This window comes from Arachis duranensis, chromosome 5, assembly GCF_000817695.3.
Source record: "Arachis duranensis cultivar V14167 chromosome 5, aradu.V14167.gnm2.J7QH, whole genome shotgun sequence".
Classification (NCBI taxonomy): Eukaryota; Viridiplantae; Streptophyta; class Magnoliopsida; order Fabales; family Fabaceae; genus Arachis; species Arachis duranensis.
In genome coordinates this window covers 92,103,580-92,128,943 of record NC_029776.3, presented here as the reverse complement: position 1 = coordinate 92,128,943, position 25,364 = coordinate 92,103,580, and the positions used below count along the sequence as shown (strand labels likewise).

The 25,364-nt window shown below is 31.8% G+C and overlaps 1 protein-coding gene across 1 annotated transcript; it reads right to left on the bottom strand.

Moving 5' to 3' along the window:
• Positions 1-15,076: 15,076 nt before the first annotated feature.
• On the bottom strand, positions 15,077-20,184 carry LOC107490380 (glycosyltransferase BC10-like). The gene is made up of 2 exons (XM_016111154.3): positions 19,479-20,184; positions 15,077-15,777 (listed from the first exon to the last, which is right to left on the bottom strand). The coding sequence occupies exons 1-2, from the start codon at positions 20,163-20,165 to the stop codon at positions 15,136-15,138; spliced, it is 1,329 nt and encodes a 442-aa protein (XP_015966640.1). The 5' UTR covers positions 20,166-20,184; the 3' UTR covers positions 15,077-15,135.
• Positions 20,185-25,364: the final 5,180 nt, after the last annotated feature.

Genomic DNA, 25,364 nt, shown 5'->3' with positions numbered 1-25,364 from the left:
GCACATTACATGCTGCTGCCGGCCATTAAAGAGTAGGGACAAATTAAAGTTACATTAACAACAGCTGTGCTATGTAATTTAGTTATTCAATTTTGTTTGACTAAACAACAAAAATGTTGCAATTCAAATTCAAAATTCCGTAGTTAGACTTGAGAATAATTATTACGCGGTGTAGATGATATGTACATACACGTCCTTATTATGGTTAACTTTATTGGAAAAATTTCATGTATTCTAAAAATACTGATATTTCAAACAGTTTTAGTAGTTAATTTAAATTATAAAAATATATATTATTTAAATTATTTCAACCACCGTTATTATTGAAATAATTAAAAAATTTCCATTTTATTACTTCGTCTTGAGATTTTTGGTCCCTCAAATTAATAATTAGACTGTGAGAGAGTGAATGAATTTCGCAGAAATAGGAGAAGGATGATAATGCAACATAGCGTGCGTGGCAATAAGGGTATGCAATTAATTAAAGGCACTTTATTGGCATGAGAAACTGAAGTGAAACTTTCAAGCAATTTCTTCGTAACTTTATAGCAGGACTTCAAAGTTCAAATGTTTGTTCCATCTTTCTGGTCTTAGTTTGGTCCACATTACACTACAAAATCTACATTAAAATATGTGCTACGTCTTAGTTTGGACAGGCATATTTATAATTGAAAACTGAATGTCATAAAAAGGTTTCAGCATAACACAGAATATTTTGTTCTCTTACTAGAATACAATAAATCCTCATAATGGAAAAAATCATATAGTAGTATTGTAGATTTGTAGTAGTACTTCAATATATTCTAGCGCGCTCCCTCTCTGAGGTGTTTTTTGCCCGTAACATTTTTAAAATTTTTTAAAATTGTTCTAAATATTTAATTTAATTTAATTATATCTCTAACTTTTAAATAAATTTTAATTTTATTTTTTATTGTTAAATTTTTTACCGTCAACAGTTAGTTAATTCTTTTTATTTTTATCTTTATCTTTTATCAGTTATATATTCAAGTTTTTCTGATAACCAAGTCTAACTACATCAGCTTAAGTTTAACAAAAATCAGTTTTATTAGTGAGAACGTAAATACATGCTCAAACTCTCAGCCACTAACGTGAACGTTCATATCCTTCTTCTTCTTCGTGTAAACCCCGCTAAAGTTAGTAAATAATTAGTTAATAAATCTAATTTTAATTAGAAAAATTAGAAATGCAAATCTAATATTAAAATAGGATAGAGCTCTTCAAAACAAGAATTTTAACACTAAATTCAAAGAATTTGATCCAAAATTAAGTCAAACGAATCAAATCAGTTGAACCGAACCCAAAATGGACCCAAAACCCAACCCATTAAAGAAGACACAGCTTCTTATTTCCCTTCTTCTTCATCAATTATGCTGGGAAACATTTTATGGAGGGAGAAGAACTAGAGCAAAACCTAACCCTCATTCAATTACTCAAACCACTATAACTTCCTCATCCGAACTCCGATCGCCGCACCGTTTGCGGCTACGCGTCCAGCCCGTCGAGCTCTACCATTTTATCGGAACAATTTCTTTGGTAAGTCACTTTAGCATTTCAGCCTCCCCTTTTCCTCAATTTTTGAAAATTATGTGTGCCCAAGTTGAGAATTTGTTAAATTTGATTCTCTAGATTCAAATTAGCTTGTGGAGCTTGTTGGTTTTAGCTCTATTAGTCCGGTGTACGGTGAGGTTTCTTTCCTTGGCCAAATTCTTGGTTTAGAGTATGTGAATTTTGAATTTTGAATCATATATGTATAATAGGTGTGAACTAGGTGTGTGTATACAAGTTTTGGGATTGAATTGTGGACATTTGAAGTCTTGGTGAAGGATTGGCATCAAGGTCTTGGCGTTTTTGTGAATTGTGGGGCTATGTGTATGATTTAAGGGTTGTCTTGGACCAACGCGAAAATCGACCAAGGTATGGTTTAGGTTTCGCACATTTAATATGTAATGCTCTCTGAAAACTTAGGCTAGACGACCCTAAGATAAGTTGAAACGTGTAATTATGTTAATATTTAGTAACTTTGATGGATTTATTAAATGATATTGAGAATGAGTAGTGATTGATGATTTTGTTAAAAGTGTAGTGTTGGTGTTTGATGATGACTTCAATTAAGTTTGATGGAAGTTGATTTAGTGTACTTGATATAAATTAGCAATTCTTGATGTAAATGTTGAGCTATTCATAAGAGTGATGTGGAGTATTTATTGTTGGTAATTGTTGAATAAAAGGGTTAAGTGTATATGTTGGCATGTGTGACAAGGGAACTATGTGTATACATGAGTATATTTGCCATTGATTTAGGTTGAGGAATGGTGAAGATGTATGTGCATATGTAGGGAGTTATTGAATGGTTGAGAATATTGGGTGTGATGTGTTGTAAAATGAATGGAAGGTATGGAGTTGAGTATTGGTATGCTTTAGCTGTGAAATATTCTGGTATGGAATGAGATTTTGGTAAAAATAAGGGTTTGGTAATTTTGGAAAAAATTGATTTTTAATGAACTTTGGTCCATAACTTGAATCTCAAATTTTGGATGAAAATGAGATTTGTTTCGAATTAAAGAGGATTTTATAAACCTGAGAACGATATAAATTTTGCAAAAACCAAATTCTGTAGAGGAAGTTATGCATGTCGGAAATCTGATGCAAAAAATTGAAAATTTTTAAAATGCAGCAGAACCAGAGTTTCTGGTGTGTGCCTATGCCTACTGATGTGCGCATGCACCCAGCAGTAGCAACAACTTCACTTGTGCGTACGCACGCCTTTGTGCGCACGCACATCTGGTGCTTTAAGAAAATGTGCATACGCACGCAATTGTGCGCACGCACGCACCAGGATATGCTTTCTGCTGGTGGCGCTCGCATAGGTAAGGCGGACGCACACCAAGTAGTTCCTGGTTGGTGTGCGCACGCACACGCTCTACTTTTCACAAATTGTGTGGATGCACAAGCACTTGTATTTTTATGATTAAAACATGGTTTTGAACCTCTAAACTTCTATTTTTATCCTTTTAACCCTAGATCTTACTAGTAAGCTTAGTAATTAGTTGAAGTTAGGAAATTGAGGTAACTTGGGGATGAAGAAAAGGGTGAATGTGATGAGTTACAAGAGAATGAGGTGAAAGTTAAATGAATACATGTTGCTATGGCTAAGATGAATGATTATATGATGAATGAGAATGATTTGAATATTATGCGGCCTATGAATTTAATGATATCTGAGATATGAGTTTCCCTGGGTAACAGAACCGTGGCTTGCTACCACGTGATCTAGGTTGAAACTCGATACTCTGTTGACCCTATGTCGTAAGGGTGATCGGGAACCTATAAATTCCTGGGAATGGATATCCCCCATTGAGTAAGTTATATATGAATGAATGAATGTATGAATTATGAATGAAATGAGAAAATCTATGCATAGACTCATGGGGATGCACAACGAGGGACAATCTAAGATTTTCGGACTTGTCGGGTTGGCTGGATAACCGACAAATGAGCCTCATCAGCCATAGGACAGGCATACATCATGTGTATTCTGTTTGTTTTGTCTACTATGCATTACTTGGAATTGTCTAACTGAATATATATTTTACTAATTGTTATATTTGCTACCTGCACTACCTGTTTTCTACTTGTGCTTGAATTTATTTGGTTGTCTGTCTTTGCTAAATCATTGGTGATGGATGAGCAGAGGAAAGGTGGATCGGTTTGGTGATAAAGTTAGGATTAAGTAAGTAAGTTTAGTATTCCTTAGAACACCTACCCTTTTATGGTTTCTGTTTAGAATTAAGCTTTACAATTGAGTGTCAGCGTTCTAGGATTGCCTCTGGCATTCCCAAGACCTTATATATTATGTGTGTGGCACCTTTACCATGCTGAGAACCTCCGGTTCTCACCCCATACTGTGTTGTTGTTTTCAAATGCAGGTCGAGAGGCACATCACTAGGTGTCTGGATTCTTGAAGCGGAGCGGTTTCTGGGTTCTTTTGCTAAGTAGAGTTAAAGGAGAGTTAAGCTTTTATTTCTGTATTTTGGGTATTTTGGGGCACTTGTATATGTATGTAAATATTCTCCGGCCAGCCTTAGCTTCGCAGGCTGAGTCAGAAGCTAGTTATGCTATATTCTTGGCTATTTATCCACTCTTTCGCTTATTCATATCTATGATATTTAAGTTTCTTCACACGCAAGTTATTCCATTTTCGGAGCGTTGCGCTTTTTATTTCACGATTTTGTTTTACCCATTTTTCAAAACTCCTAATTTATTATATTCTTTCTGTTATTATATGTATGTATTTTATTTTAGAAGTCATAGTGCCTTGCCACCTCTGTTTTACATCCTAGGTGTAAGGTTCTGTGTGGAAGGGTGTTACACTTCACGTTCCTTCTTCTTCTTCGAGTGTTTTCTCCCCATCGTTCTTTTATTAATGTTGTTGCTGTGTTTTTTTTTTCTTTTCTTCCTAGTAATTTGGCAGCATTAATTTTTTTTCTTTTTTTTGTTTTATTCCTCTTAAGAGAATAAAACAAAAAAAATTACGAGAAAATGAAATAAAAATAAGAAGATGAAAAAGAAAAAAATGAAAAAGAAGAAGAAAAAGAAGAAGGGGTAGAAGATGAGGAGGAAGAAGAGTTTTGAATTATGCAGAATTTATTAGAATAAATAACACCAAAATTTCTTAACAATAATATATAAATTTCTTAATTTTAACATCAAAATTTTACTATAAAAACACAAAAATGTCTTCTTTAATGTTACATTTTTTTTCTCTTCTTCTTCTTCTTTTCTGTTGCTCTTATTTCTTCTTTTAGAAGCATTGCTTCTCATATTAGAATTGAATGAACATATTTGTAATATATTACAATTTTATTTAGTTAAATGAATATAGGTTCCTCCTCTTCCTAGTGATTTTGTAGCATTATATATTTTTTCTTCTTTTTTGTTTGATTTTTTTATTCTTGTTAAGAGAGTAAAACATAAAGAATTATGAGAAAGTAAAACAAGAAGGAAAAGCTAAATAAAAAAAGAAGATGATGATAGTGAAGGAGGAGGACGACGACGACAATGAGGAGGAGTTTTGAGTTATCATTAAGTAATTTAGGTGCATTCTAGATTTAAATAAGGTGCATTTTTTGTCTGTGCTTGTTTTGAATTGAGTTCATTTGTGTGACGTCATCATTAAGTAATTTCAGTGCATTCTAGATTTAAATAAGGTGTACTTGGTCTATGCTTATTTTGAACCGAGTTTATTCATGTATCATCAGTAATTTTGGTGCATTCTGAAATTAATTTTGGTGCATTCTGGATTCAAATAAGGTGCACTTTTAGTCTGAACTTGTTTTGAACTGACTTTGTTTGTGTGTCACCATCATTAAAGAATTTTGGTGCATTATAAATTTGAACTGTTATACATATAAGAAGAAGACGATGATGGTAATGATAATAATGATGATGGAGTAAGGGTGGAGACAGCGTAGGTGATGTCCGGAGGTGAGATGGTGAGGTACCTCAATCTCCCTATAAGCCTTCTATAGCTTCGGGATCCTCGAACAACTCCCCATATGAGCTACTAATCCTTAGGTTGAGTTCCATAGGCAAAGAGGTGGGCTTAGATTCAGCGAAATTGGTGTCTTCAAGGATGCTAAGGGTATACTTACGTTGGCTAAGAACAATTCCCTCATCTGATCTTGCCAATTCTAAATCCAAAAAATACTTAAAATCACTAAGAATCTTCAATTTGAAGAGTGATTCCAATAACTTATGTACCTTGTACAACATGTTCTTAGATGGACTGGCCAGAATAATGTCGTTTATGTTAGGGGTGTTCAAAACCGATCCGGACCGAACTAAACCGATGGACTGAATCGAAAAAACTGAAAACTGAAATAACCGAAAATCGAAAAAACCGAAAAAAAGTGATGTTTTGCTGTTTTTCTGCGGTTCGGTTCGGTTTTCGGTTCTTGCCACCAAAACCCTAACCAAACCAAACCGAACCGGTTCTTCCCAAAACCCTAAAAATTAAAACTACCCCACCCCCCCCAAACGCGTTACCTAGTAGGGGTGTTCAAAACCGATCCGAACCGAACTAAACCGAAAGTCCGAACCGAAAAAACCAAAAACCGAAATAACTGAAAACCGAAAAGACCAAAAAAAGTGATGTTTTGCTGTTTTTCTGCGGTTCGGTTCGGTTTTCGGTTCTTGTCACCAAAACCCTAACCGAACCGAACCGAACCGGTTCTTCCCAAAACCCTAAAAATTAAAACTACCACACCCCCCAAATGCGTTACCTAGTACCTACTTACCTTACCTTACCTTACTGCTGCCGTGCTGTGCGAGTCCCTCCCCCCATGGAAACCTAACCCCGCCCAAATCCCAGATCGGAGCCACCACATCTCGCCCACTCACCCAGACGGCCAGACCCCCCACGGAGCCAGCCTGAGCCACCCACCTCCTTGATACTCGAAGCCTTCCTCTTCCTCCAAATCTCACCTTCTTCACTCCTTGAAACTCGAAGTCGAAGCAAGCCTGAGCCAGTAGAGCCACCCACCCACCGCGACGACGAAGACGAAGACCCAGTCACCCACTGACCCAAAAGCCACAGGGTAGCACAGCCACGGGCGACGATCAACACAGGACTCCTACTCACCACCTCCGACCTCGCCGCCTCCACCCAGAAAGCCTCCACCCAGCAGTGTTTCTGGGTTCTGTAGGGTCACCTCACCACCTCCGACCTCGCCGCCTCCACCCAGAAAGCCTCCACCCAGCAGCATTTCTGGGTTCTGTAGGGTCACCTCACCACCTCCGAGTCTCCGACCTCACCTCCTCCACTCAGAAAGTCTCCCACCCAGCCACCGATTCAAGTGCATATGGAGCCTGAGCCATCTATTCAGGTAAACTTTACTGATGCATTGTTGCCTTGTTGGTATTGCTGCTTGAGGTTATTGTTCAGTTTATTCAGGTTAGGGTTATTGTTGGTATTGCTGTTTAGTGTTTACCATGTATTCAGTCTATTGTTGGTAATTTTGGTCTTACTGGTTATTGCTTGTTTATTGCTGGTTTTGTTCATTGCTTGTTCAGATTATCAAGTTTTGTTCTATTTTGTTTATTGCTGGTTTATTGCTTGTTTATTGCTGATGATTGCTTGTTTATTGCTGGTTTTGTTCATTGCTTGTTCAGATATGAATACATGATAAGAATTAATTAAGAAAATTGAAGCAACATGAATTCTCAAAACTAAGGCAACAAGCAGCATATTAAAAGCTAAGAAAAAAATAACCTCATGTCAAGAATTAATTCGTTCTAAATCTAAATTTCATTAAGAATTTATTGTTAGTAAATAAATTATGAGATACTTGATCAAGTTCTACTGATGTGGTGTAAAACATATTTCAACCAAATTAATTAGTAATATTATGATAGAATTTTAACACGTTTGTTTCCTAACACCTAAATTATATTCTTGATTTTTACCTTTGATTGAATTGGATATCTAGAAAGATGTCACTATTATTTTGTTGATTGTAAAAAAATGATGAGAGGGCATTTAGCAGAGTCTGTGCATAAAAACTGTAGCTGTTTCTTTCCCTCATAAAAACTTAAAACGTGCATAGTGCAACTAGTTTCAGATTATTGTAATTCATGTTAATTCCAAAGCACCAAAAGGACAAAGAAAAGTGTGGTCCCTCTCTCACCCAAAGTAAACACACATGCCTCACTATCCCATATAAGATGAATTGGAAGGTACTATTGAGTTCTTGTTACATAACTCTTTACTCTTGTCTGTTTCATGTATCATCATGATCCGTTCTCTATGGGGCCCTACTTTGAGTGAAATCGTTGGTCAAGATGCAATGTATTGCATTGCATTGAATTCATATTTACAACATCATATGCTGCTACACTCTGAACAACTTCAACAGTCAGAGAATGAATTTTTTTTAAATATTAATTTTTTTATTATTGCTTGTTTATTGCTTGTTTATTGCTGGTTATTGCTTGTTTATTGCTGGTTTTGTTCATTGCTTGTTCAGATTATCAAGTTTTGTTCTGTTTTGTTTATTGCTGGTTAATGGTTATTGCTTGTTTATGTAGTTTGACGTCAGTTCAAGTGAGAATATAGGCAACACTGGATTGCCTCCAGTTCCTATTCCGAATGAATCAACAAGCATCAGATCTCCGACTGCTTTGCCACCTGTGCCAGCTCCTCATCGAAACACAAGGAAGCTTGCTAGTAGAAGCCGAGGGAAAAGGCGGACTGTTGAAGAAGCTCTCGTTGATGACTCTGTTGAAACTGAGACCGACGAAGGTAAGAGAAAATCTTCTAGACCTAGGTCTTGGACATGGGATCACTTTACTAAAGATGAAACTAGTAATTCTACGTATACAAGGAGATAGGCCGTTTGGTCGCCACTACCATAGATGAAAAGGGAGTAATCACGCCTTGATTGTTTGGTGGTGGCTAAACAATGCTGAAGAGAATTTGCAAAACCATTGATGTGAAGCCTGCCTCAGACTATATATGGACTTGTTCAACTTACATATAAGTCCAAAATTTTTGGAGTTGTACCCGAGAGGTAGGTCCATATATACCTCTTCGAATAAATCCCCATTCAAGAAAGCATTGTTCACATCCATTTAAAGCAAAGACCATTTGTTTACAACTGCCAATGACAGAAGCACTCAAACAGTGGTGAGTTTTTCCACGAATGAGAATGTGTCCTTGAAGTCTATACCAGCTTGTTAGGTATATCCTTTTGCAACTAGCCTGGCTTTATATCTGTCCACAAAGCCATCTGCTTTGCATTTGACTTTGTAGACCCATCTACACCCAATGGTGTGTTTGCCAACGAGCAGGGGCACCAAAGACCAAGTGTTCGTGTCTTCCATGGCCTGAAGTTCTTCATCCATTGCTCTTCGTCATTCTGGAAACTTGACCACTTGACAGAAGAAAGCGGGTTCAGGGATTGCAGCAACATTGGCAATGAAAGCATAGTGAAGTTGAGAGAGATATTTAAAATTCACGTGATAAACATTATGGCAATGATAATTCTTGAGGTACGGAGGTGGCCTTGATGGTCTAGATGTTCAGTAAAATTCAGTGGTGGGAATCGCCTGAGATGAAGTTGGGACTTGTTGAAGTTGTGGCTCTACATTGGTAGTTGGTGAAGAGAAACTAAGTCTTACATTTGGAAGCCAAAGAGGCATGACCACATCAAGAAAGATATCAACAATGGTGCTGGAAGTCTTAGAGGATTGTTGAAATGAAAACTCATACTCCACAAAGGTAACGTCCTTCGATATAAAAATATTCTTAGCAATTAGATCATAGAGCTTATATTCCTTGTAGCCAGAAGGATATCCAATGAAAATTGACCGCACTGCACATGGAGAGAATTTGTGTCATTTGGAAATGAAGGTGGAAGCATGAGCTAGACAACCAAAAACCCGAAAAGAATAGTAGTCTGGCTGTTTAGAGAATAACTTCTCATATGGTGAGCTATATTGAAGGGCTGAACTTGGTAATCTGTTGATGAGAAATGTGGCAGTCAGAATACATTCGCTCCAAAATTCAACTGGAGCCTTGGATTGGAAGAATAGAGCACAAGCCACATTGAGCAAATGCTGGTGTTTTCATTTCAACTATGGAATTCTGCTCAAGCCTTTCAACACATGAGAATTAATGCACTATCCCTTTCGAATTAAGGTATTCAATGAGTGAAAGTTCACTTACATTGTCTGATCACATTTGCTTTATCCTAGTCTTAAATTGAGTCTCAACCATATTGAAAAAATTGATAAGAGTATTAGCAGCATCAGATTTATGTTTCAACAAGAAGGTCCATGTGAATCTAGAGTGGTCATCCACAACAGTAAGGAAAAATCTCATATTATTATATGTAGGGACACGATAAAGCCCCCAAATGTCATAATGAACCAAATAAAAAATGGCAGAACAAAAGTTATTATTTGATTGAAAGGATAAACGCCTAAGTTTGGCTAATGGACACACATCACAATTCGAGTGATTGAATTTTAAGGGCGTTGAAGACAAAATAGAATTCAACCTATTGAAGACTTTTTCAAACGTATGACCTAATGTTGCATGCAAGTAGAGCTACTAACAAAAGAAACTAAATGATAATTATCAACATCATGAGAGGGAGCATGCATAAAGGGTGGTGATTACAGAACAAACAGATCATCAACTTCATCACCTTCGCCAACCACCGGATTGGAGTTCTTGTCCAGTATCAAAAATGATAGATCAGAAAAATAGACACTACAATTTGATAATTTTAGAAGAGAACTAACCGAAATCAAATTGACTCTAAAGGATGGAATGAATATGACACTAACAAGTGTTAAACAGGATTGATAACAACATTACCAATGGCTAACGCACGAATTTCGGTATGATCAGGTAAAGTAACAAAGTGGTTAGATAATGATTTTAGGTCAACTAGAGAACTAAAGGAGTTGGTGATATGGGTGGTAGCACCTGAATCAATAATCCAGGAACTTGGAATTGCCTTTTGGTTCATGTGACAAGAAGAGAACACTTCACCTGCATATATCTCGAGTTCAATGTCTTGAACGGCTTGCTGTGCTTGAAGAAGGGCCATCAATTGGTTGTATTGAGCTGTCGTGAGAGAGAAGGTAGAGGTGGGTGATGAATCTTGAACTTCTTGAGCATGATTCACTTGAGCCACATGATGTACCTGAGGCTTGGGAGTCTTGTTTTGTAGATACCCTGGTGGATAGCCATAAAAACGATAACACTTGTCTTCAGTGTGTCCCATGAGTCTACAATGAGAACAAGTTAGACGATCTTTCTTATCCTTTGGCTTCAAATTTTGATGCATATAGAACTTCGAGAATTTCTTGACTGCAAATGCCATGTGCTGGCTAGGTTGATGAGAAGTGAGTGCCTTTTGTTTCTCTTCTTGCAAGACTAGAGAAAAAATTTTCAATTGAATGGAAGGGATCCGATAATAGGATTTGACTTCTAACATTTATCAAATTTTCATTGAGCCCCATGAGGAACAACATGACATATTCTTGATTGAGGTAGGTTTGAATTGATTTGACACCACTGCATGCAGGAGCACAAGACCAAAGGCTTGAAGATATTGAGTTCTTCCAAAAGGATCTTCAACTTCGTAAAGTATTGTGAAATAGAGAGAGCGCCTTGGGTCAGTGACATGAGAGATCGTTTCAACTTAAAGAGGCATTGCTTTGAGATAAATGAGTCTCCATGTCCTGCCAAATGAGAGCGGTTGAACTTGCGTAGATCACGCTCGTAGCAATGTCCTTGGAGATCGAGTTTAGCAACGACATCGTGACGATGTCATTGGTGCATTGCCAAGATTCTACAAGCACTAGATGAACAGTTGGATCTGGTTTCTGTAAAGAACCATCAATGAAGCCAATCTTGCATTTGTCACTCAATGCAAGACGCATTGATCTACACCACGAAACATAATTGTCTTCTTGTAGCTGCTGAGAAATAAGCACAAGTCCTAGATGATCGCCGGACTGAAGCGAATAAGCCTCGGAAATCGGAGAAGACTGTGCCGAATAGTTCAAGTTGCCTTGAGAGAGATTCGATTTAGAGATGGTGGACATCTTGATCGGAATCGGTGAAGCAAGCAGCTCGAAAAAGAAAGGTAGGAAAAGAAAAAATAAGGCGAGAAAATCGGAAATTTTTTCCAAAAAATCACAATGAGAAAGTAAGTGTAGCGGAATTGTGATGAGAATTTACTCTGATACTAAATTAGAACACGTGAACGCAGAGAGAAAATGGGTAATCTCATTGATTAATTAGTTACAGATTGTATGTATATATATACATGTACATAAGCCAGAGAAGCTAACTAATTAAGTTATATGAGTGACTGACTATTGGTCAAGGTACTGACTAATTAACTTAGATGATCCATAATAACTACTGCGTTAGAAATATGCGTCGTCCACCAAGACGTGTCGGAATGCTGAGGTGATGACCATGTCACAACGCCGTTGTCACAATCTCTACCCATCGGTTGCCATCGTTGTTGCATGCAATTCTGTTCTACCTCCAGCTTCATCTTTGTCACCGATCTGAGTTTTCACCGTTTGGATATTCTTTTTCAATAATTTTAAATGCTTTGTTTTGTTAGGTTTTGGAGATTATTTCAACGATTATAGATGTTTCTTTTTGTTATGTTTAGGACACTTCTTTTTGTTTAAGCTTTGGGGTGTTTAAGTTCTTTTTCAGTGAATAGAAGAGTAATGATCCACGAGTAGAAGAATAGATGCAAGTTTATCGCCTATTAGATGAGTCGGATGCTTCATCCTGCTATTGATAACTGCCACTACTATTCATTGTTGCCGCGAACAGAAAGATCCGATGCTGAGTGAAGGACGTAATGCCGAGATAGTTGGTATCGCGATGTCCGTCGTGAAGAGAATGATGGACGGCAGCAATGGAAAACGTTGAGCAATAATAATGACGATCAATAGAGGACGCGGCAGAAAGGAAGAGGAGGAGTCACGAAAGCGCACAAACATTAAAGAGTGATGGTCAGTGAAAAAACACGGCATGAAAGAAGCGTGACACATAATCAGAATGTAATTAGGGGTAAATCAGTATTTTGTTAATTTAAATCAGCGTTTTATTTGTTTAAATCAATATTTTATTAATTGAATCAGTTTTTTTGGGATAAAAAGTTGGTTGTTTTACGAGATAAATAACAAGAGAGTGCATTAGTTATCTAGACTTTAAAAAAAAAAATGGAACACTAGTACATTTTTTCAGAATAAAGACATCATAAAAAGATATAGCACGCATTATTTTTTTTAATTATTTTTCATATATATTAGATATTAGTTATTTGTATAAAATATATATATAAATATAAAATACAAATTAAAAATAAATTAAACATTATATATATTTATATATAAATATATAAAAATTTATTTTGTAACTGATTTTTTATATGGAGATAATTGTTTGTCCAGGCCATCTTTTTCTTTGGTCTGATGCTATGCCAATCATTTTATATCTTTTACACACCATACAGACAATTATTTGTATGCACTCTAAAGAATCTTTGCATATTTATCCAATGCATATTTTTGCAACTTAACAATCAATAACTTTCCTAAATCCTACTAATCCACGATTAATGGTTTGTTTGGGCATCATTAAATTAATAAAATAATTTCTCAGCGTTTGTATCTTTCATGGATACAAATGGTAATTTATTCTTTTTTTATTAGCTATCTTTTTATCTACTCTGCACTTCATCTACGAATATGTTAAGGACTAAACATATGCTTCAACCTTTTAAAATCTCATATATTTTTGTCAAACACAATATTATTATGCTTTTTTTCAATAGAAACCATTGAATGGAAGAACCGTTAGTAAAAAGATGAGGTACTCTTATAATATGTATGACTTTTTATGATAATAAAATAAAAATGAAAAGTATAAAATAATATTGTGTATATTTAAGTTAATTTTAATCTTTTTTAATAACTAGATTTGTCATGATGTAACTGATAAACAATGACATTTAATACGAATTGGATATGTTTTGAGTATGCTATACATTTTATGATTTTGTGCGAAACAATGTTAATTTTAATTTATATATTTATGATTGGTATTAAAAATAAAAAGTATTTGTATTGTTAGCATTTTTCAAACCTTCCTCAACTCTGATCGTGATTAGGCCTAAAAAATCACCTACCTTGTTGGACATAAATGTAATCCAATCAATTTTCATCTGATAGTGCTATGCATTCGCATAATTATAGGAGAATTAACTTTAGCAAGATAACAATATGGTATTTAATTACCACATTAGTATTTTTATATATAGAATTATTAATCAATTATGTATGGCTTCTGATGAAAATAATATATTCAACATATATATTGTTTGTTAGGTAAAAGATAACAGATTGACAAAGAAAATTAATTACAATGGATATATTCATTTTAAAAAATATTTTTTATATAATAAATAAACAAAAACGTACTTTTATCTTATTTTATTCAAATATAATTGATAAATAAAAAGATCTTTTTATATAAGATATCTAAATATAAAATCACTTTTATTTTTATAAAAATTTTTTAAAAAATATATCATTAAAAAAAAGATTTTTTTTTTTAAAATGGCATTCAAACAAACTCTAAATATGTTATATATGTATGTATTTGGATATACTCTATGCGTCTACTATATGTTTAACTAAATGGATTGATTCCATGTCATGCCATATCTCCTGATTTATTATTTTGAAGTAAGGTGTGTCTCCAAACCTATAAAAATTACACTTATTTCAACAATTTTTATTTATACAATTATTTTTAAAATAGTCGATTTTATGTTTGATTACTTTAGTTAAAAGTAGTTTAATATAATTTATCGCGTTTTATATATGAAAAATAAACTACTTTTAAGAGGTATAATTATAAAAATAGATATGAAATGGTTGTTTATGTTATTTAATATTTAATACTTGAAATCAAATTAGTAAAATCATAATAATTCAAAAATAAATAAATTTTTCTTATAATAATATGTTTCAAAATATTGTTCACTTATAATATGTTTTTAAAGTTTTACTCAAGCATAATTACTTTCTGATATTAAGACTTTTTAGCAAAAAGTTTCTTTTTTTTTTTCAATTGTTTCTCTGTGGGTATGTCACTGTCATGCAAGTAAAAACTCCTACTAGTCCTATATAAAAAAATAAAAAATAAAAAGAAACTCCTACTAGTGACTATTAAATAAGATTATTCTTGTTAAAATATACATCATTAAAAAAATATTCTATCTTCTAATTAATCCTACCTAATAATTGGGTCTTTTTGTTAGCTGATCTTTGCACACTATTAATTAAGTATACATGTTTAATATGGTAGAAGTACATAGAAAACTAAGGTGATGAAAATGAATATACATGACTTGACATGCATACACATCAGTGAAAGCAAAAAATAGAAGAAAACAATAGAAAGAAGATTCTTGACAACTACAAATTAATCTTATAAACAAATGAATATGATGTAAAAATCAATATTTTTAAAAAAAGTAAATAGAATGCAAAAATACAAGAAGATCAATTGAATTGCATTATCTTTGGAGCAAACCTCAACAATCTATCCAAAGCATGAAGGGTGAACTTCCTTGCAAACAAATGACAAACATTGGTGATCTTTCCATTGTACAAACACGTAGTTCCATACCTTAATTTCTCCAAAAAATCAATAGTGACATCAAACCTTATGTACCTTGATGGATGAGGTCCACCCCTTGACCAATCAACCTTTGTTAATGTCCTATTAGAATTCTTCCTCCAAAATTTGATACTAACCATTGTGGGCAAGTAATGTTCATCACTATAGCATTGAGGCTTGCAAAACTTTTGAAACACCGGGAAGTACTGGCGGTCGGCGACCATGTCGACGGCGAGGGCACGGTCGATTTGGAACCATTGGGAGCCTTTCCTCCATTGGGAAAGCCTAATTTGTGGCCTCATTTTTGGGCTATATCTTCCACGGCCTACATCACTTGGATCATCATAGGCCTCCACAAAGGTTTGAGGTGTGTTGATGAGGTATGTGTATATGGTTGAGAAATTGAAGAGAGGAATGCATGACTCTGAAAGAAGAACAAATCTTTGGTTGGAAAAATCAAGAAGTGCATTTGCTAGTAGGCGTCTCTCTGCCTCTATCATGCTATTTTCACCCCACTTTACCTCCTGCATGCATGTCACCAAACAAATTTACCATCAAACTTTAATTTCAACATTTTCAATTTTTTCTTTTAGAAAAAGTTTTGGGAGACAGCATTCCGCCAATAATTCAACATTAAAAAAAATATCCAAAATTAAAATAAAATAAAACCAATTTAGAATATAAAATTTAGAATTCAGAATTCAGAATTTATAATGTATAGTTTATTAACTTGGGATTTATGGTTTATAATTTAAGATTTAAAATTTAGGATTTAGGATTTAGGATTTAGGATTTAGGATGTAGGATGGTGGCTGATAATGGGTAGATGAAATTAGTAATATTGGAAGAAAAGAGAAGTAAGAAGAGGTAAAAGAATAATTTAAGAAAAATATAAGTAATTGACTAATTTGATGAAATTAGTTAAGTTTTTGTTGGCTTCTTTTTTTTTTTGGTCATGAATTTTTTGTTGGCTTCTTAGTTGGATGCTTTTTATAAAACTGAATAGGCCTAGAGTTTATTGATAAAAGTTGTGAAAAAAAATCAAAACCGGGCTAACAAAAGAAACAGATAATGGGTTCAAGTTCCAAAAAAAAGCTAAATATGTTAAATTGGATTGCTAGTTAAACTAAATAACCGTTGTCCAAAAACCAAACATTAATAACCAAAAATATATAAAGGCCAATAGTTTTGAACTTTTGATTGGCTGCTAAAGTTCTTTATAAATTACATATTAATGGAAGTCTTAATTGGCTGCTAAAATCATATGAAACACTCTTTAGTTGACATTATTATTGGTGCCTATTCTTTATGCTGAATTCTATGAACCTTAGAGCTAACTTTATTTTTGTAGCACTTTTCAATCAATAAATTATCAATGTGCCATACAAATATTTAATGCATGCACAAAAGTTCTTGTTAATATTAATGTAATACATACTTTATATTTATTTTTAGGGTAAAATATATTTTTGTCTAATAAATTTATCAAAAATTTTAAAAATATTTTTAAATTTTATTTTATTTTAATTTTATTTTAAAAATTCTTAATTTGTAATAAATATATGTCTGATAGCTAAATTTTTTAAAAAATTAAAAATAATCTAACAATAATACATAAGAATTATACTTAATTTACTTGGGTTAGAATTTTTCTTAGGAAATTGTTATTGAATTGGTTTTAAATTTTTTGAAAAATTAGTTGTTAGGAATATATTTTTATGCAAATAAAAAAATTTTAAGATAAAATTAAAATAAAATAAAATTTAAAAATAAAAAAATATATTTTACTTTTATTTTTATATGAATATTTAGATTCTAAATTGAATGCGATAGACAAAGTATGTGAAGAAAAGAATTATAAAAAGTTTAGGAGGGGTCTGTGTGGGAAAGTGTGCTTTGGAGATGGGGAATAATGGATTTTTCTTAGAGATGCAAAACGAGTGGAATCAAAGAAAAGGATGGAACAGCTTGCTTTAGCCAATTCCGGAAGCAACCAATAATAATAATAATATATTATTTTCACTGTGCCTTGACGGTGCGTTGGTCCCAATTGACCATGGACCATAAGTCCAAAACTATTTGCTAAAATTATATTGGAAATTTAGGATTTTTTTTTTTTTGTCTTTTTCCAAACTACAGGTTAACTACATATATAAGCTGGGTTTGTGTTCAATGGTTTTAGTAATATGGTGCATATTATTGCTGTTCATTCAAAAAGTAATAACATGCATTATTGCTTGGTCTCAAGTCAAAGTCTCACTATACAAGCAAAGCAATCAACCAGTTCGGATCAGGATCACAATTCACAACGATAAACCCCAAAGTGGGGCTGCTCTAAACTTTCCGTTAATAAAATTAAATTAAAATATAACAAAATGTGGCTGCTTGGTTCAGGTTCATGCAGACAGGTATTTACCAAGTTAGTAGTCAAATATAAAAGAATATATACTATATTATGGTACAAATCAAAATATTTTATATGTGGTTGAAGGATGTGCATATAGATTTTTAAAATTGGAAAGTAAAATATTTATATATGTATTTAAAAATAAATTTAGTTATATATATTTATATATAAATACATTATTATGACTAATTTGGTCAATATTTTTATAGCAATTTTTTAAACTATTTACATATATATTTAGTTGTATGTTTCTATATTGATAAAAATGCTCAATTTAATTATTTGCTAGTTCAAAAATTTTATATAAAATATTTTTTAACATTTTTTATACATGAAACTTAAATTTAAAGAAGTATGCAAAAAAGATATTAAGTGGAATATACCAATAATATTATTATGCATGTGCGTGTGGAAAGGCATAGAAGAAATGTGAATATAGGCATATATATACACATTCACACACATGTTACTATAATTAAGCCGAGATTTTAGGTATATATTGTTGGCATTCATTTTGAAGTAAACAATATGCACATGAACTGTTGTAATAAACATTAAATAAGGCTTCTATTAAGGGAATTATCGTGTTTGACATAATCTATATTAAGGACTCGTTGATTGATGTTAAAGTTATTAAATACATTTGGAAGAAACATAAAGAATTTATTGAGATCGAAGTTGTAATTAGTTAATATATATATATATATTAGTTTGGTGGATCTATTTGTATTTTGTGAATATGTGGCTGAAACTGAAAGTAACTGATGATGTGACAAAGAATCATAGGAGAGTATCACAACAGAGTTTACAATAGTGAATTATTATAATGTTACTAGATATACAATTTTGTATGCAATTCTTTTCAATTATATTATTATAACATAATGTTCTATAGACATATTTGACTAACTTTATTAAAAAGAGAGTAATTATATTATTAAGGATTCAAATTGATTATTCGTACTGTATGAACTAATAGAATTGAGATAGAAGAATCAATTTTAATCATTTTTCAATTCCATGGAGTTAATACGTGAAATTATAGTTCTAATTTTATACATTATTATCGCAAACCCTAAACATTAGGATGGAGGAGTTGACTTTCCATTCTAATTCTAAACTCGAGTTTTTTGACGCCAAAGGAGTGCTAAAATAAAGTTATCTAAAAAGTATTTGAGGGAGGCGGAAGCTGAATTTTTAATATGCATTTTTAGTTATCACTTTAAATTTTTTAAATATATAATAATAATAATAATAATAATAATAATAATAATAATAAATTCCCCTTTTACTTTTTAATTTAAAAATCAATCCCTTACCAACAACATTTCTGCCAACATCTACCAACTCTTATTTATAAATGTGTTTAATAAAAGTGTCTTTGTCTAATAAAAATGTCTTTTTTATAGCTGTATTTAATAAAAGTGTCTTTATAGATATATTTTTTGAATGTATCTCTTTATATATGTGTTTAAAATATAATAATTAATTATTATTGACAATAAGTTGGCAGATAATATATTGATACCCTATACTTTTTCTTTAAAATTATATCTTTTTAATTAAATTTTAATTTACTATCACTCTATTAATATAAAACAGTTTTATATATGTATTTAATTACGTAAAATTACATCAATAAAAATACTTACTTTTTATATTTATCATTTGAATGGTCATTAGAAAAACAGATGTGATTAAATGATGGTGTAAAATTTTACATTATTAGTGCATCAGAATTAAAACTCATATTAAAAAAAAAGTGAAAATAAAAATGAAGTGAAGAAATGGGCACATGCAAAGGAATAATAAACTAACCTTGCTGGGGATTGTTCGGCCATGAAAAACAGAGGTTTGGTTGAATGTTCCATTGAAAGAAGGTAAAGGATGAACATAGATAGAGTAGAATTGTTGATTGATGCCTTTGAAGAATCTTTCCCAAAGAGGAGCCAATGGCAAAGGCCCTTTTGTCAAGAACATGAATGCAACCTTTGGTGTGTAATTGAATGGTGTCTTATGGATTTTGGGAGCAATTGATGCTCTCCACAACAACTCTTCTTCATTCATGTCATGCATGGCCTTTCTTGGTGCCTTCAAGAACTCCCTCAAACCAATTCTTGTTGTGTTATTCACTACCCTTTTGTTAGTATTATTATTGATCACCAATGATGATGAATTCATGGAAAGCTTGTTGGTTGAGATTTGAGGAGGAGGAGGAGGAAGAGAGTGTTGGAGTTGGAAAGTAATGTTTCTGAGGGAGAAATTGAAAGTGGTTTTGAGGGATAAAGTGAGAGTGATTCCAATGAGTAAGCCAAAGCCAAAGACAAGAACATAGGAGAAGAAGTTTAGGAGATAGAGTTGTTGGTGAGAACAAGTATTATTCAAATGTTGTTGTTGTTGTTCCTTGTTATTCTTCTTCATCATTGTCATTTGGCAATGATGAATGATGAAGTGAGAAGATTGGTTTTGGTATTTACAAGTAATGGAGTTGTGGTTATTATACATAGAATAGAATGTGAGAGAGAGAACAGAGCATCTATGAAGCCTAACTCATGACTCAAAAGAGAGATACTTTGATTGGTCACACATGACATAACTGACAACTCACAATGCAACACGCCTATATAACAACACCAATAATAATAATAATAATAATTGACTAACAAATATGTACAAGTGTATTTACAGAAAATATCAATAAAAGTCAATTAATAACCATAATTAAGATGTGAAAAAAGAATGTTAGATCACAAATATCAAAATATACAAGTTCTAATTGTTCAAGAGGTGACATCAAAGTTATCTCTTAACATGAATTTATAGGATCAAAACATCAAATTACGGCACATCTCCTTATTTCAAGTTGGTATTTTCATAGGATAGGGTGTATCAATTTTGATGTTCAAGTAAGTAATAGTCTAAGAAATATAACAATTATTCGAGACAGATAGTATACTTTGAACATGTATTACACCCTTTATTTATAGTGAAAAATACTAAAGAATTAACAGAATTTATTATTTTTTGTCTAATACTTTTAGTCGTTAATTTAATTCATTTAATCTAATAATTCAATAACATATTTTTAACTTATATTTTTAAATATTAATAAATTTTATTGGTCTTCTAGCATTTTTTATAATGTTTAAAAAATAAATCTAAAAAAATCTGAATAAATACGTATAAGATATACACAATATCTTACGTGAATATAATCCATATTACGTTAGTTATTTATAGGCTAAAATGTCTTGAAAATAGATGTTTTTTGACCTACCATAATTTTATGACTAGTCTAACCATAGTGCAAGTATTGTACTATTGTGTCAAATTAAGAAATAAAAATTAGCAACTTTTATATTTTTGTTTGAACACAATTGTCACAAATAGTTGCAACAAAATTAGCATGTTATTCATATGAACAAAAAATGTTACCTAGAGAGAGAAAAAACTTTTTTCGAAACAAAAGAGTTCTATACAACAATATAAAATACCGTGCAAAAGAGTCAGCAACAACTATCGTAATATCTATAACCTTTTTGTGAAAGATTTATTGATTTTTTTTTTCTATCAAATACACTAAATAGTGAAAAAGAATCCAATCAACCATTTTTTTCGGTGATTTTTATTTAATAACATTTCAAACTAATTTTCGAAATGCTTGTTCATTGTTCCTTGTATTGTTCAAAAGCGTCTAATATCAGCTATCCAAACACATTATACCTATCAAAAAAATACAAAAAAACAAGTGGTATATATTTTTAATATCCTTATTACACAATATATATTAAGTATCATTTTACTCAATTATACCTAATCTACTCAACCTATTCTTAATAGTAAGCAGATTTATTACTGTCCTAATCAATGAAAATAAGTAAGTGGAGAAAAATAATGAGCGAGGGCGGGGGTCATAAAATGAATATTACTTTTGGGAGGGGCATGGACGCAAGGTCATCAAATATATTACCGTTGGCATCAATATTTAAAAAGTAAACTATACAATTAAACATTATAATATTATATACAAAGTCCATAAGAGATCGATGTTCAATACTTGTTTTGAATATCAATTAAAGATATGAATGGTATATCAAACAAAATAATAATCACTTTCTAAAATATATGAGAAAGTGTACAATAATAAATAATGTAAAGAAAAAACTTCTGTTTAAGTATATTCTGTATTCTGTATTTACGTGAACTTTAGGAAAAGCAAAGGACCGTATTGTTTATTTAATTTTACAGGTTATGTATGTAACAATGAGCTGTATACAAATGGAAGAACTTTGAAATGGAAATTTATTTATTCAAAAAAAGGAATGCATTATGAATTAGCATTATAAGTTACTTTATGCAAAAGGCATATTCAAAATCTTAGAACCTGCCTTATGCTAGGTTTTTAATTAAGAAGATGTAATTTACATGTTGACTATTTTTTTTTTCGATACTTAATTAAAAAATTCGACCACAAAAGGAGTAGAATTCTTGAACTACTCAGAGATGCAAACTAAGTCGAGTTAACAAAACAACATTAAACAACTTCATATGTTGACTAGCTAGTTGACCAACTTGTTTAGTTCTGTTTGGGTTATTATCCTTAGATTAAATATACTTAGATATCTTGAAAATGTTAGAGTTGTGATTAGATACCAACCAATAAATAAAATGTTCCATGGTTAAGTATAAATAAAATGCATTAATTGTTTTAGTAACTTCAAATTCTTATTCGTTCTATAAAAGGTTTTCTATTTTTTTTAGAGCTTTAATTTTTTTTTTTTTGGGAGCACTAGTTAAACAAATTCAAATAATATTTAAAAGTAAACATTTATTTAGAATTGAAAAGAATGTATTCTTCTAGTGAAGATTAGTACACTCTGAAAAAAATATAAAATAAAGCAAATAATAAAAAGTTAAAATTTATTTAATTAATAAAATACATAATACTCTTTACTTAGTAAACAATTTTTAAGAATGAACCTTATTCTCCTATTCTTATTAATGAAATACTTAAGTGTTTACAAATTATATATGTCGTATAATATTAGAGAATTATTTAATGAGTAAAATTGACAATTTATATAAGCATAATTAGACAATAAACTTTTTTTTTATTTTTTTTAACTGTTGAGTTAAGAAATTAACTAGTATAATTGATGATGACAAACATTATTTTATTGGACTAACTATCCAATTAGGTTTAATCAATTTTAATTAAGTGATGCAGGCCACTAGTAATAAACACAGTCAATATGGAACAAACTGAATCTACTTTTATGGATAACTTTCTCAAACAAAGTCCAATCAAATTATAACAAAAAAATCAAACGGGACCAAATGAATCATAGCCAATCTAAATTCGAATTGATCTCACTCAAAATTGATCCCTTCAAAGTGCTTCCACCAAAGCTAAGGTTCCTTTTTCATTTCGGTCTGAACTCAGAAAAGAAAGAGAGAGCTTTGTTCCTAAATCATTCATCAAAAAAGAAAGAAAGAGAAGGGTTAAGTAAAAAGGTTGAGGTCTAATCACTCAAATCAAACCATATCAAGCTAAGTCAGAGGCTAAAGGTGATTCATTTCTTTTTGCATGCATCTTACTTTCTTCCCTCCTTCTCCACCTTTCTGCTATTCTAATATGAGATAATTGGAGAAAGGGGTGTTTGATACACACTGTTATGAATCAAAGACCAAGATTGTTTCTTGAAAATAAAGTAGTATCCCAAGGATTCAGATGTGGGATTACTATTGAAAACTTTTCTTCTTTGTTGTTCTGAGGTATTCGGTCAAGAGAAAGAGATTTGTTTCAAAATTCTAATTTGGGAATTAATGGAAGAAAGTGAAAGGCTAAATTGGTAGCACACAATTCGAGGAGTTGACTTGGAAGAGAGCAGGTCAGCATCATGCAAGGAGATATAAAAGAATATTTTTCATCCTTCAGAAAACAAGGAGAGAGAACTAATATTTTTGAGTTTGTGTTCTGAGAAGTCTACTCTAAGGAGAGTTCATCAACTTGGATAGTGCTTCCTAATCAAAGGAGCATTCCACTAGGATGAGGAACTAAATCAGAGTCAAGCAAATCCGGTTCATCACATAGTAATAAAGGCTATTGAAGCAATCAATCTCCTTAATGTTTTACTGATTGTAGTTTTCATTTTTAATATATATCTTTCTGTAATTTCTTGAAAGGAAAAAGGGCAATAGAAAGAGCTCAAGTAAAAGCCAATGAGTGTTAAAAGGCTGAATGATATACTTGAGAGACAAGTTTAGAGTGATTTTAAATTTTTTTAGGTTGGTTTTGTGTCTTGTATCTTGTACCAGTGAGGGATCCCTTTCTTAGTTAGATAAGCACTAAGAGTGAAGAGTTAGATATTAGCATAGCCAAGTTAAGTTAGGTTAAAACTTGAGAGTGGAAGGATTGTGTCAATCCTGTGGAATTGATGTATATAATACTATAACTATAGTGGAAATTCCACCACAACTAGATGTAGGTTGCATTGCACAAGACAACTGAATCAGGATATATGACGGTGTCAGCTTCTCTCTTCTCTTCTCTGTTCTATTTTCTAATATTCATGAGACAAAATAAAATTGTTTCATAAATTTTTTGCTACTGAGTTCGAACAGAATGCAAGTAAAAATTTATAAGTTACACCTTATTTCATTAAACTAAAAGAAGGTCATAGATTTAATTCTCTTCCCCTTTCTCTAAGCCTTCTACAACATTCACTAACATTAATTCAATGCTAAATATTTGTTAAAAATTTTTCTTTGGCCATAGGATAAAACATTTTTTGAGTTGTAATATTTGAGTTAAATCTTAATTCTATTTTCTATCATTTTAAAAATTTTATTCTTATCTCAAATATCTTCTTTCGTTTTATTTTAATTTTTTTTATCAAAATTAATTTTTTCTTTCAAAATTATCCTATCTTTCATTATGGTTTTCTTTAGATACTGACCAAAATTTGTAATTATAGTGGTTATAACAGTAATGATAGTAATTTGAGAATAAAAGTATACGAAGAATAAAAAAAATAAAATAATAATAATAAAAAAATATATTTTTTAAGAAAATATTTTAATTTTAACTAGAGAATAAAAATACAATAAATATATACATATAAGCGTATTATTATATTTTAAAAAATGTTAGCATATTTAGAAAATTTCTTCATTTGTTTATATTAATAAAGGAATATAAAAATACATGAAGCCTCGTGTTTGAAGAAGGAAAATACTACATATCACATAAGATAAGGAAAATAAAGGGAGGGTGTACCCAAATTGAACCAACCACATGCATTATGTTCAATTTGGCATTGTGCTAAATTATTGCCAAGCAAAGTCTTTCTCACGAATAATGCTTCTTTTTTCTTTTTCTTTTTTCTTTTTCTTTTTTTTTCTTTCTTTCCCGGACGAATCTGATGAATAATTATTGAAAAATAGTTGGGTAGTAAGTAGCAATGCGAAACCAAAAATATTGCCCAAAAGGGAAATAACTCAAATTACACATTTTGAGAAATTAAATGAGGGTTTGTCTTAAAACAGAGGAAATTTTAAATATGAAAATTGAAAACAACACTGATTTTGTACTTTGTATAATTGAAAATTGAATGTTATATATATATTTGGACGGTAATGTTTTATATATTTATTTTGTTTATTTTCTCGGCATTATATATTGGGAAATGCTCATGATTCTTT